Here is an 11,358-nt window from a genome sequence, read left to right on the forward strand (position 1 = left end):
GTTCCTTCACCTGGGAGACACAATGCAGAGGTGTGTACAAGAATCCTGCAGCAGAGAGGAGAGCTGCCGCCTTGGGTTTCATCCAAAATAAAGAGTGATGTGACAGTACATGATGTATGGCCACTTAAGCTTATTAAAACAACCTGTTGGAAAAAACTCAGAAGTCCCTGAAGGAAAATAAAAACAAAGATGTATTTTCTGAAATCCTGCAGAAAAAAAAAAAACATTCCTTCAGGATGTTCAGATCAGTTATCACGCGTGATGATGAAATCCTGCAGAATTTGCACTTTTCAGCTAAAAATAAAAAATAAATAGACAAAATATAAGATATATAAGATCAAAGATTGCATGACAATAGTATTCAGACAGTGCAAACTATAAAAGGGATTATAGCGAGCCATAATTTTAGTCAAATCCAAAACAAGACAATACCATTCAAAACTATTGTCTGAAGAAATTATATTTATTTAAACTGCCCTCGAGAAAGGCTTGAGGTATTAAAGGATACAGATATTGATATTCTGCATATTTCTCTTTTCATCCTCTAGAAGCACCATACTGACACTAAAACTATCACGATGCTGCCATTGGAGGGTGCCAAAGTCAAAATTATTGTGTCAGATAAAGTTTCTAGTGCCTGCAAACACAGCAGTGTTCTTGACTTGGTCCACCTGTGTTTTATTTATTAGTCAGAGAATGACCACAGGATTATTTTAATAAGTCACAAGGCAAAGAAGAACTATGACTACAGCCCAACCAAACATACAGTATACAGTCACATTGTGTTACAGTTAGGAGTTTGTTCTGTGTTTCCTGTTCTATTGTTTTTAGTTCTACCCTGTCTGTGTCTTGTCTAATTCTTCTTCCTGTCTTGTTTTTTATTCTGCACCTGTCCCTGATTTGTTTCACCTGCTGTGTTTCCTTTGTTTGTCTGTCCGTTATGTGCCTTGTTTCTGTGTGTGTCCTTCTCTACAGCGGTTTCCCCCAGTGTATTCTTGGTTACCAGTTTTTGTGTCTTGCCTGTTTCTTGACGCTGCCTTTGCTTTTGTCCTTTTGGATTGTTTGCCTGGTTATTGAGTCTTTTGTTTGTGTCTTTTGCCTGGATCTTCAGCCGCCTCTGAATTCGATGATAAAGCTCCTAAAAACCAACCGTACACCACATTAGCAGTCAGCTGGTGAACACAGTGGTGCATTTATCAGCTAGAGCTCCAGATATTTCCTCTCGGGAGCTGGTAGAGAACAAAACCGAGGTAAAAGAGCATGAATACTGAACAGAAATTTGACTCCAATGAACAACCTTTCCTGACAGGTTGACTGTACTAGAAAGTCATACGGATAACACTGTGTCAGTTTTATGTTCAGATCCTGTTTCCACTGACCCCCAGTGGCCATAAAATAATTTAATGGTGAGTTAAATTGAGTAAATACTAGTTAAGTTAATAAGGCTTGAAGAATTAATCAGAGATTAGATCAGTCAAGAGGAAACCTTTTGTGAATGTAAACCAGGAAACGGAGACGGAACAGAGACCACATGTGGCTGCACAAGTCGTCTCAGTAACTAAACTTTTTCAGGCTAATGAACCACATTATTCTCAAGTATATGTGCACTTATTGGGTACAGCTGTGGTCGGCCACCAGCTGCTGGTTTTTCATCAAAATGGGATTAAAACTCTTCCCCTTCTGAGGAACGTTCCAGCTTCGTCTGCTGCATTTGAATTCTTCACATACTGAAATTGATGGAGTGCAAACTTATTTTGAGCTTCAGGTTTAGAAAGATTTTGCCCCTCCCTGTCTGATTTTCTTTGCCTTGCACACACACACACACTGCAGGTAAACAGCAATCACGCTCACCTTTCAAACATGCCAAGGAGTCAGTGCGCCCTCGTGTGATAATCGACAGAAACTGCAGGATGGGATTGGCATGGAAGTGTTGAGCAAGGTGTGTGTGTGGGTGTGTGTGAGGAGGGTGACGCACTTATTGAGGCATAAAAAGAGAAACAAAACCCTCCACACTGAAAAACCTGAGCAGACTTGAAGAGACAAAGCTCCATTGCCAAGATCAAACCAAACAGTATGGCTACAGACAAGAAAAAGAGCATTTTAAGAGAAGGATTCCTGGTGAAAAGGGTAAGACATTTTTTGTGAAATACACAACAATACAACTGCTGTGAAATATAGATTTGATTGAGTCAGTGTGAAACTGAATTTTGTCTGTTTCTGAGGCTGATGTAAACTTTGAATCACTAAAATCCAGGTAGCCCAAGGACACGAGTAAAAGAGTATGTTGCTTCTCTGAAAGAACAAATATCATGTATTTCCAGGGTCATCTTGTGCACAATTGGAAGGCACGTTGGTTCGTGTTGATGCCGGACAAGCTGCTGTATTACAAGTACGAAGGAGGCAAAAGGGACTCGTGCCAGCGAGGAAAGATCCTACTGAAGGACTGTGAAATAACGTGTCCTTTTCTGGAGCATGAAAATCGTCCGGTGAGTTCTCCCAGACTCTATATAGAGCAAGGAAAGTTTCAAAAGATTTCAGAGACTAAACAGGGCTTCGAAATAAGATTACTGTTGGGAAATCACCTCATTTAAACCTGGAAGAAATGGAGTGTATTGTGGAAGTAATTATAGGGATTCAGATTCAGTCATTCTCTTGTATTTTTGAAACATTTCATCACAGACGTCTATAGTTTTCTGTCTGAGGTCTTCATTCATGAAATCCATAGTTAAACTCAAAGAAGCCTGTGCAGTGTTTTCCTTTCTTTCTGTTTTTGTTGCTGTGGCTTCAGCTGAGTCTGATCTTCTCACAGCTCCCTTGATGTGAAAATGTTTTGCCTCAGGTTGCTGTTTTGTCAGGACCTGATCTCCATCATCTACCAACTTTCAAGAACAGTTTGTGAAGTCCTGTGGCGATAATAAAACTGAACATCAATCTCTTGTTTCTTTTTTTTTTTCCTAGCTGGTGTTCAAGCTCCAGACAAAGAATGGGGAGGATCATTTTTTGGAGGCTTGTTCCCGGGAGGAGAGAGATGACTGGGCCGCTGACATCACCGCTGCCGTCGACAAGCTGCAGACGTCCGGAGGCGAGAAGGCGACAAACCAGGAAGATCCCCCTGAATCCCAGTTAAACAACATAAATCTGAGGTAAGCCTTACAAACAAAAGTTCTCCCACATGTTGCAGCATCGTCCACGTGTTAAACCTTGTGGTGTTTTCACTGCTTCATCCTGCAGACAGATTTTTGTCTCAGCTTGTTTGTTGCTGTTATTTGAACTGTGTTTGTCTCCATTAAAGCAAAGTGTTGGACTCCATGTATGACGTCCACAGTGGCATCAAGATGAGCAACCATGTGGAGCAGGGTAACACGTACAGCAACTGTTTCTCAGGTGAGCCTCATCCACACCTTTATTCTTCCATCAATGCCTGGAAATATGTATAACGGTGTTTTTATGCACATTAACTGTACATAATATATATTTATCTCTTTGCACGTCTCTATTTCTGTATCTGTACATGCATTTGGTGTTTGTATATTGCAAAATAAAGTACAGAAGACATGTAGTAATGCGATGTCCCTGCAGGCTCAGCGGTGGTGGACTGGTTGGTGTTCATGCAGCTGGCTCTGACCCGTGTGGAGGCCATGACGTTGGCCTCAGCCCTGCTGGAGGAGGGTTTCCTGCGCACCATCGGCCTGAAGAGTGTGGAAGCTCTCCGCACCGCCGGCCTCAGTGAGCAGTTCATGGACGACTCCACCGCACTGTACAGCTTTGTGAGTGTCTTTCTATAACACCTTACTGCTGGGTGATAACTGTGCTGTGTATATACAGATTGTCAGGGTTAACTTGTTTTAATGTCACAGTCTGACAGCTTAAAGAAGAGAGGCAGTGTGAAGGCAGAGACGTCGCTGTCTGCGGTGGAGCTGAGTGGAAAAGTGATAAAGAGAGGATATCTACTTAAACAGGTAAACACAGCCCTGTGAAGAGGCTGAAAATAACTATATTAAATAATAATAATATTTAAAAAGGGGTTTATAAGTTAGATCTAATGTCTTTATAAGACTCCACTGATCAGTTAGAAGACATCACCTTCCAGAAAGGGGTTGCAGAGACTCAGGATCAAAATCACAAGCCAAGTGTGTGAGACTTATTTATCCTAAAATGTTGACTTATTTGAAAGTGGAACTATTATCACAAACATGATGTAAACAAATGAAGACACCACAAACTAACCACTGCCGACATTTGAAACAGGGGCACAGAAGGAAGAACTGGAAGGTGCGACTGTTCGTGCTGCGTTCAGAGCCGGCTTTCCTTCACTATTTTGATCCCACTAAGGTGAGTGTGCAGCGTGATCTATGGAGGACCAACGCAGACCTAAACCTAAAAAAGAAATCTTGAGCTTTGGCTCAAAAGTGTTTTAAGGCCACAGCAAATATGAAAACAGCACACAGGGAGGATTTCATGACCTGAGTAAACACTCAGTTATGACAGTGAGCAGAGCAGGCCTGGCCCAAACAAAGCTCTTGTTTTCTGTGCCGCCTCAGGCCGACTCTGACTCTGCTGCCATTACTCATGATATTTACAACACTCTGACTTCTCAGCACTTCATTTCTGAATCTGAGTCGGTCTAATTCCTGTCTTATGTCACTCCTCAGGACGACATCAGCCCCGCTGGAGGCTTCTCGCTGCGAGGCTGTCTGATATCTTCTCTGAACGATAACGGAGTTCCCTCAGGTGAGTCACTGCCTCCAACTCCAGCAGGGATCTGTGTACATTTCTAAACAAGGGAGGTTACTGAGGGAGAATACTTTGCCTCCTTTACAGATGAAGAGTAAATCGGGTTTGTGTGATGATACTTAAACTACATACAGATACATCTGTATAAACTTTATCTTGTAATTGTTCAGTCCTGGTGCTGTATTTACTCATCAAGTGCAGCTGAAATCGTCCTGAATAAAAAACATTATTTACTGTCTGAGAACCACAAACAGGACAAGCGAGTCAAAAAGTGTCGAGAGACAGAAACAAAACAGATGAATCCTTTAAAGCGTGTTTCTTACCGCAGATGAAATATAAGTTGACAAAGAGAGAAGAACAAAAGTTACTCTGCTTATGTCATATTTTTGGACTGCATGCTTTCCTTGTCAGATCTTTTGATCACTTTCACAGTGAAAATGTGTTGTTCGTCTTCCATATTAAGTTATAAATACATTATTTAGCTTCATTGTCTCTGTACTAAATCAGTTAATTGACCCTAATTTCTCCTCTGACGCAGGCGTGAAAGGAAACATCCAAGGCAACTTGTTTAAAATCATCACTCAGTCCGACACGCATTACTTCATCCAGGCTCCGACCCACCAGGACAAGATGGACTGGATAGATGCGATTAGAGAGCAGACATAGAGCACAGGGCTAAAACTTGAATTTATCCTGATTCATCCAGCCATCAACACGTCTGAATTTACACATTCCATGAATGTATACTGTAGCAACAAACTGGGAACACGCAATCAGATGATTACATAACATTTCTGTTCATGTCACTGCTTTCAGCTGGATTAGTCTGTGTGTTTTAAAGCTCGTGTGAGGAGAATTTAAAGTGTTTTAAAAGCCCAACAGTTGTAACAAAATGTCTTGTAATCTGTCAGTTTAAGTTAAAGGATTTTTATGTATTTCACCAGATTTTTTTCATTAATAAACTGAGTAGTTTTGACTTCATTTTCCCATGTTTTGATTGTGTGCACACTGTTCAATCCTTTTTGTCACTGCTGCTCTTTTATCATCTCAAAAGACGTTTTTGATTTTACAGCTGCAAATTAAATTAACGTAAATGAATTCATCCCATTTCAGTGGATCATACATCAAATTATTGTCACATACTGCTGGAAGGAATGGGATATAATAATCTATTATCCCTACTGGTTTTATATTCATAGTTTCACATTGTAATATGGCCATAAAACAGGTTGTACAGTTTGTGCTTTAAAAAGTCATAAATCGAACTTGGTGAACCCTGTAAAAGCCTTGAGGGGAGTCTTTTTACATGGTTTTATGTGGTACATTTACTAGGATCTGATTCCTGAAGGAAGTACAAGCAGAGACAAGAACAGCCTCAGGATGTATTCGTCACAATCATCAAGTTCTAGCTCAGACCGGCTGCTCCCAGCGATCACAGACTGGCACTCCCACTCAGCAAGCTGAGTCAAGCTTTTATCTGAATGACTCAAGCTGAGCTGGTGTTGGTTTACGGCCCTCTTACTGTGAAATCACAAGTGACACAATACCTCTGTGATATATACGATAATACAGGGGTTGGATTTGGAGTGAATCCAAGTCGTAGTTAGTTGAAAACGACAAACAGATAACAACAAAAGTGATTTATTGCAGTGGAGTAAAGTCAATATGAAACATTCACATAAAAAGTGCTAGTGGTAAAAGAAAAAAATACACAAACCAGAGGGCGCTTTTAAAAACTTCAACTGATATAATAACAGAAAGTAAACTAATCCTTCCAGCTTCGTGTTTAATCTGGAGGCAAACTCAGAGGAGTGAGACATTACTCGCATGCACTAAAGTGGGCTACTGAAACTGTTTTACATTATTACACCTGTTACAGTACTTAGTCGGGCGTGGAATGAAAATCAATTGATTCCAGAGACATTCATCTTCATGCAGGCGCTCGTAAACGTAAGTGCTTTCAAAGGTTAACTCCAAGGAAATCAAAGACAAACGTCTGAGATCTGAACGCACAAAGACCGACGTGCGGCGACACATCGTGTTTGTACAAATGTTCATTAAGGGCAAATATTATAGCTTAGACCACATTTTCTTGAATTCACTTCAAATCACATTCTTCAGTTTATTTAAGACCTTGATGACTGTAACATTCAGTCATTATCTTCAAGTCTCCAAATAGGTAATCTAGTGAAGGCACTTTGTCTTAACACGCGATTACGAGGCAGGCGTAACTTTATTTGTAACTGGAGACACATCATCCCCATCGTGGGTTAATTTATTCACTCAAAAAAGTAGATCTATCCTAATCGTATGTATTCAATACTGTCCCAGAACATCCTAATATCCTAGTATTTTTTTCCCCTTGCTGGTGTTAAGCCACCTTGGTGAGCTGTACGTCTCCAAAGACTCGTAAGGCAGTGAGGGAAGCGAGCGGGGAGAAGCGGTGGCTGAATCCACAGAGAGGCTGTCCGTCCACCAAGATACGAAACTGCTGATGCTCACAAACGATCTCCATCTGAGAGTCAGAGGGGAGGAAGAGGAGGAGGAGGAGGAGGAGGGGGTCAGTTTGATTACATTTGTACTTTTAACAAAAACACATACTGCCTGATTCTGACGTGAAATATTTATACCATAAAAGATGCAACTAAAATGTCTTGAAAACACATTTTCTCAGTCAGTTTCTTACTCTGTTTGAACAGTTTTGTTTATTTGACTTGAGAGATTTCTGCCTTTGTGTTTGTTTGATCTTAACTTTGATTGTTGCTCATTAATTTTCTATATCAATATGGTTTTACTACTTTTTCTCTTCTCTTCTGATTGGATGAGTGGCCAACCACAAGTGATGGATGAGAGAACTGAATCCAGTGTTGGTGGTGCAGATCTTTTTATTCTCACAGAGGAATCTCAGTGGTGCATGAAGCCAAAATAGTTTGATATTTATTCAACACGTAGACCTGATTATTATTATTATTTCTCATGGCGTAATCCTCTGTTCAGGGTGATACGATGAAGTCAGTCATAACGGATGATCAGATGTCAGTGGTGTACCTTGAATGATTCTCCGGGTGCAAAAGGAAAGAAGGACAGGGTGTTTTCAGCTGGACCCCACTTTCCTGCCAGGCGGGCGTTGCGTTGGACGGCCTTATCCGTGAAGTTGACCTTTAACTGAAGTCCCACGTCGCCCTCCGTGTCCTCCTCCTGAGGTTTACTGGACAGAATCACCTCAATGCTGTTCAAACACACACAAACGTGACGCAGAATACAACATTTAGTTTGATTTTTTAATCGTAATTCTGATGCCATTTCTCACTATTTTATAGAAATAATCAATCAATTAATGACTGATCCATAATGAAAACAGTAGTAATAGTATGACAGAGTACTTTTATGTTTAATACTTTCATACTTTGTGAATACTTTTACTTAACTAAATGATCTGAACACTTCCTGCTGACATTTAGCTTTTCAGTCTTTTCCTCTAATGGAATTAACTGGCTTATAAACCTGTGCAGCTTCTTCGGAGAACAGGGACATCTTCTGGTCTTTATGGTGACTAATTAAGTATTTATTGAAGAAGACTGAGTATCAAATGATCTTGATAATGGACAGTAAGTTTAAGCACATCACGTCAAATAACCTGGATAAAAATGTGTGGACGGCGCTTTGGCTCATTCCTTCATTTAATATCAGTGCTGGAAAATAATTAAGTACATCTGCTCCCACAGTTTAATTGAGTGCGATTTTAATAATACAACTACAGTCACTATTCTGCATAATAAATATACTTTTGATACTTTTGATGTGGTATTACATGATTTGAATACTTCTATTTACAGTATGATTATACGCAAAGCTACAACTTTAACTTAATTTTGGCTCTTGACGTCGTATTATTACAGTTTATGTCCATTTACATTATATTTGAACCTGACCTGAGCACAAAGATGACAAAGAAGGCTGCACATTTCTAGTAATTTCCTATCACAATGACCTAATAACAACCAAGTTTTAATGAACCAGTTAACCTGGCTCTTAATATTCCAGCTGCCTTACACAATCATGATAATCACAACAAAGAAATCAAATGAAAAGCTCTAAAAATGACCAGTCTGTGTCGTCCAGTATCCAGGAAAATGGTCCTTTGGGAGGATTTGTCCTTAAAACCCTCCTGATGTTCTAAAAATAAGTTTCCTGCCATAAAAAAAAGTTTATTTTTGCTCAGCTTGCCTTTTTTGGGGATAGGCATAATTATCATCTTTTGTCGGACATAATTGACGACTGAATGAACAAATAGCAAGCTGATGTTATCAGCCAAAGAAACTCCAGCGTGACTCTTCAGATTTCATGGGATGTGGAGTTCTCCCACGCACATACGCAGACTGACCTATAATTAGGAAACGCACTTGGCATCGCGGGGATATTTTCCCCAAACAGGGACTAGCTGGGTGGTTGGCACATGCACCGAAACACAGGCAGCAGCTGCACATCTGTTTTAAAATGAGCATTTTTAACGCTCACTTTAATTGGCTGCCACGTCACATGTGCAACAGTACATCAATAATACATCATTCTCTTTTTATTAGGACATGAACGCAGGTGTGCGCACTCACCTCTTGGGTTTCTTGTTAATAATTCCCATAACAACCAGCTTCATTGAAGGCCGCAGCCCACCCTTTATCTCTCCGATATACTCCCCCTGTGAAACAATAGAGATGTTTATACGCACAGATGAGGATGAGGCCTACTCCTGATACAGACAGCATTGTTAGTTCATCACTCCTTCATGCTGCTGTCTCTAATCTGCGCTCAGCTGCCACCTATGGCACCGATGGGAACAATAGGTGTATTGATCCACAATCAGTGACTCAGCTGGACAAACTATGCATGCTTTTTATTTCTCTTCTCAGCATGCCACGCCAGAGTCAAATATTTAAAAATATTTTTTTCTTGCAGACATGCCGTAAATCTGATAAAACGCAGCTACATACATGCTCTTTCTTGTCCTTTTCTTCCATTCCCACCCAGGGCGTGATGCAGTGTGGAGGTTTCGAGCCGTGATGCCAACTGAGGACTGACTGAGACTCTGCCTCCAGCTGGCAGACCCCGCCTGTACTACGTTGTCATAGAGACAGGCTCCCGATTTGGCCATCCATGATGGTGGGAGACAGACAGAGAGGGAGAGAGGGGGGGATACATTAAAATATGAATAGACACATGGCGATTCAGTCCTGGTAATGTGGACGAAAAGTTTAGTTAGAGACCACAAAGGGTTGCATCTCTTTCCAGTCATGTCAGTGCTTCTGTTTCCTTTAGTCAACCTGAGCTGCCTTCACTGATCACCTTCCTCCTGCAGCTGCTATAACAATATTACTAAAAGAACACAATATTATAATATTATTTTTGTTTGTTTGTTAATAATAGTCTTATTTTTAGAGGGAAAGTGAGAAAGTAAAGTATTGTATTTGCTCCCAAATGGACCTTAAACACCCCCCACCGCCTTTTTACAGATTATGACAATATTATTCACTGTGTAAGCACAGTATCAGTTGGAGCTCTTATATTTCAGTTTACATTGTGTTTTTAGTGGTACATATTACCAAATTAATTGCAATGAATCAATCATACTCCTGCAGCAAGACCTTGTTAACATTACAGACAGTGTATTGTGAGCAGGAAAACAACAAAAAATACATTATTACATTATTACACCCATAATTATTCTTTACCTAAAGAAAATACAACTTGCCTTGATCAAACTATCTCAACTGAAGGTCCACTCTTTTTTTTTCTGGAGCTTTTTCCAACAGCATCACACGGTCCACGTCAACAGATTGAGTTTGTCAAGTTGCCATGGTGACTGAGAAACTTAAACATGTTGATGTCAACATTGGTGACAATCACGCAGTAATGTTTGACGAGCAACAACAGCTCCATGGCAACCGAACTCTAACGTATTCTATGTTAAATAATAACACTCAGATGTTTCACAGTGGTAGTTCGTGTCAGCACGGGTTTAATTTAAATTCAGATAGATTGGATTGAGTTAATTTTAATTTTAATCTATTGCAGTTTTTACACTCTCTCTCTCTCTCTGTCTATATTTATATCTATATATATATCTATCCATCTATTTATATATATATTATCTATATATATTATTATTATTTTCTATTTCTCTCTCTCTCGCTTTTTCTATGAGTAGATATATAATATATAATTAATATATATATATATATATTATATATATAGATGAGATATATATATAATATTTATTATATATAAGAGAGAGAGATATTATTATTAGTTCAATCTATAATACAACACACATATATGTATATATATATATGTATATATGTGTGTGTAGATATATGTACACAATATCTGTGGTGTTGAGTGTGTTCTGTGATAAAACAGTATAAAACAGTATATATATATATATATGTTATATATATGTGTAATATATATCATGTGTATTATATACACACATTATTATACGGTTATACTGTTATTATACACAGACACACACATACATAACACATACATAATATATAAGATAGAATATATATATATATATATAGATATATATTATATAATATAGTATATATATATAATATAATATATGTA

General features: G+C 39.2%; 2 protein-coding genes across 3 annotated transcripts; one reads left to right on the forward strand and one right to left on the reverse strand.

Moving 5' to 3' along the window:
* The first annotated feature begins 1,714 nt into the window (after nt 1-1,714).
* Nucleotides 1,715-6,359, forward strand: plek2 (pleckstrin 2). Its single transcript, XM_010751426.3, has 9 exons — nt 1,715-2,127; nt 2,322-2,486; nt 2,959-3,143; nt 3,293-3,384; nt 3,580-3,767; nt 3,858-3,959; nt 4,249-4,332; nt 4,653-4,731; nt 5,273-6,359. Exons 1-9 carry the CDS (start codon nt 2,074-2,076, stop codon nt 5,398-5,400), a joined length of 1,077 nt encoding a protein of 358 aa, XP_010749728.3. The 5' UTR covers nt 1,715-2,073; the 3' UTR covers nt 5,401-6,359.
* Nucleotides 6,360-6,662: 303 nt separating this feature from the next.
* si:ch211-10a23.2 (Galectin-related protein A-like) lies at nt 6,663-10,632 on the reverse strand. Of its 2 annotated transcripts, none has more exons than XM_019277836.2 (5): nt 10,481-10,632; nt 9,723-9,841; nt 9,345-9,430; nt 7,783-7,963; nt 6,663-7,249 (listed from the first exon to the last, which is right to left on the reverse strand). In XM_019277836.2, the coding sequence occupies exons 2-5, from the start codon at nt 9,747-9,749 to the stop codon at nt 7,106-7,108; spliced, it is 438 nt and encodes a 145-aa protein (XP_019133381.1). In that variant the 5' UTR covers nt 9,750-9,841; nt 10,481-10,632; the 3' UTR covers nt 6,663-7,105. The 2 variants fall into 2 exon arrangements, with proteins under 2 accessions (XP_019133381.1, XP_027130654.1); XM_027274853.1 differs by having other exon boundaries at nt 9,723-9,846.
* Nucleotides 10,633-11,358: the final 726 nt, after the last annotated feature.

Source organism: Larimichthys crocea, chromosome XXIV, assembly GCF_000972845.2.
Source record: "Larimichthys crocea isolate SSNF chromosome XXIV, L_crocea_2.0, whole genome shotgun sequence".
Taxonomy (NCBI): domain Eukaryota; kingdom Metazoa; phylum Chordata; class Actinopteri; family Sciaenidae; genus Larimichthys; species Larimichthys crocea.

What these genes read in the sequence shown, in the direction of transcription:
- plek2 (XM_010751426.3), top strand. Translation starts at nt 2,074, where the DNA reads ATGGCTACAGACAAGAAAAAGAGCATTTTAAGAGAAGGATTCCTGGTG. An exon ending in TTAAACAACATAAATCTGAG is followed by an intron (nt 3,144 to 3,292) that starts GTAAGCCTTACA and finishes TCTCCATTAAAG; the next exon opens with CAAAGTGTTGGACTCCATGT. An exon ending in GAGGATATCTACTTAAACAG is followed by an intron (nt 3,960 to 4,248) that starts GTAAACACAGCC and finishes CATTTGAAACAG; the next exon opens with GGGCACAGAAGGAAGAACTG.
- si:ch211-10a23.2 (XM_019277836.2), bottom strand. Translation starts at nt 9,749, where the DNA reads ATGGAAGAAAAGGACAAGAAAGAGCAT. An exon ending in ATTAACAAGAAACCCAAGAG is followed by an intron (nt 7,964 to 9,344) that starts GTGAGTGCGCAC and finishes GTGTTTGAACAG; the next exon opens with CATTGAGGTGATTCTGTCCA. An exon ending in CACCCGGAGAATCATTCAAG is followed by an intron (nt 7,250 to 7,782) that starts GTACACCACTGA and finishes TCTGACTCTCAG; the next exon opens with ATGGAGATCGTTTGTGAGCA.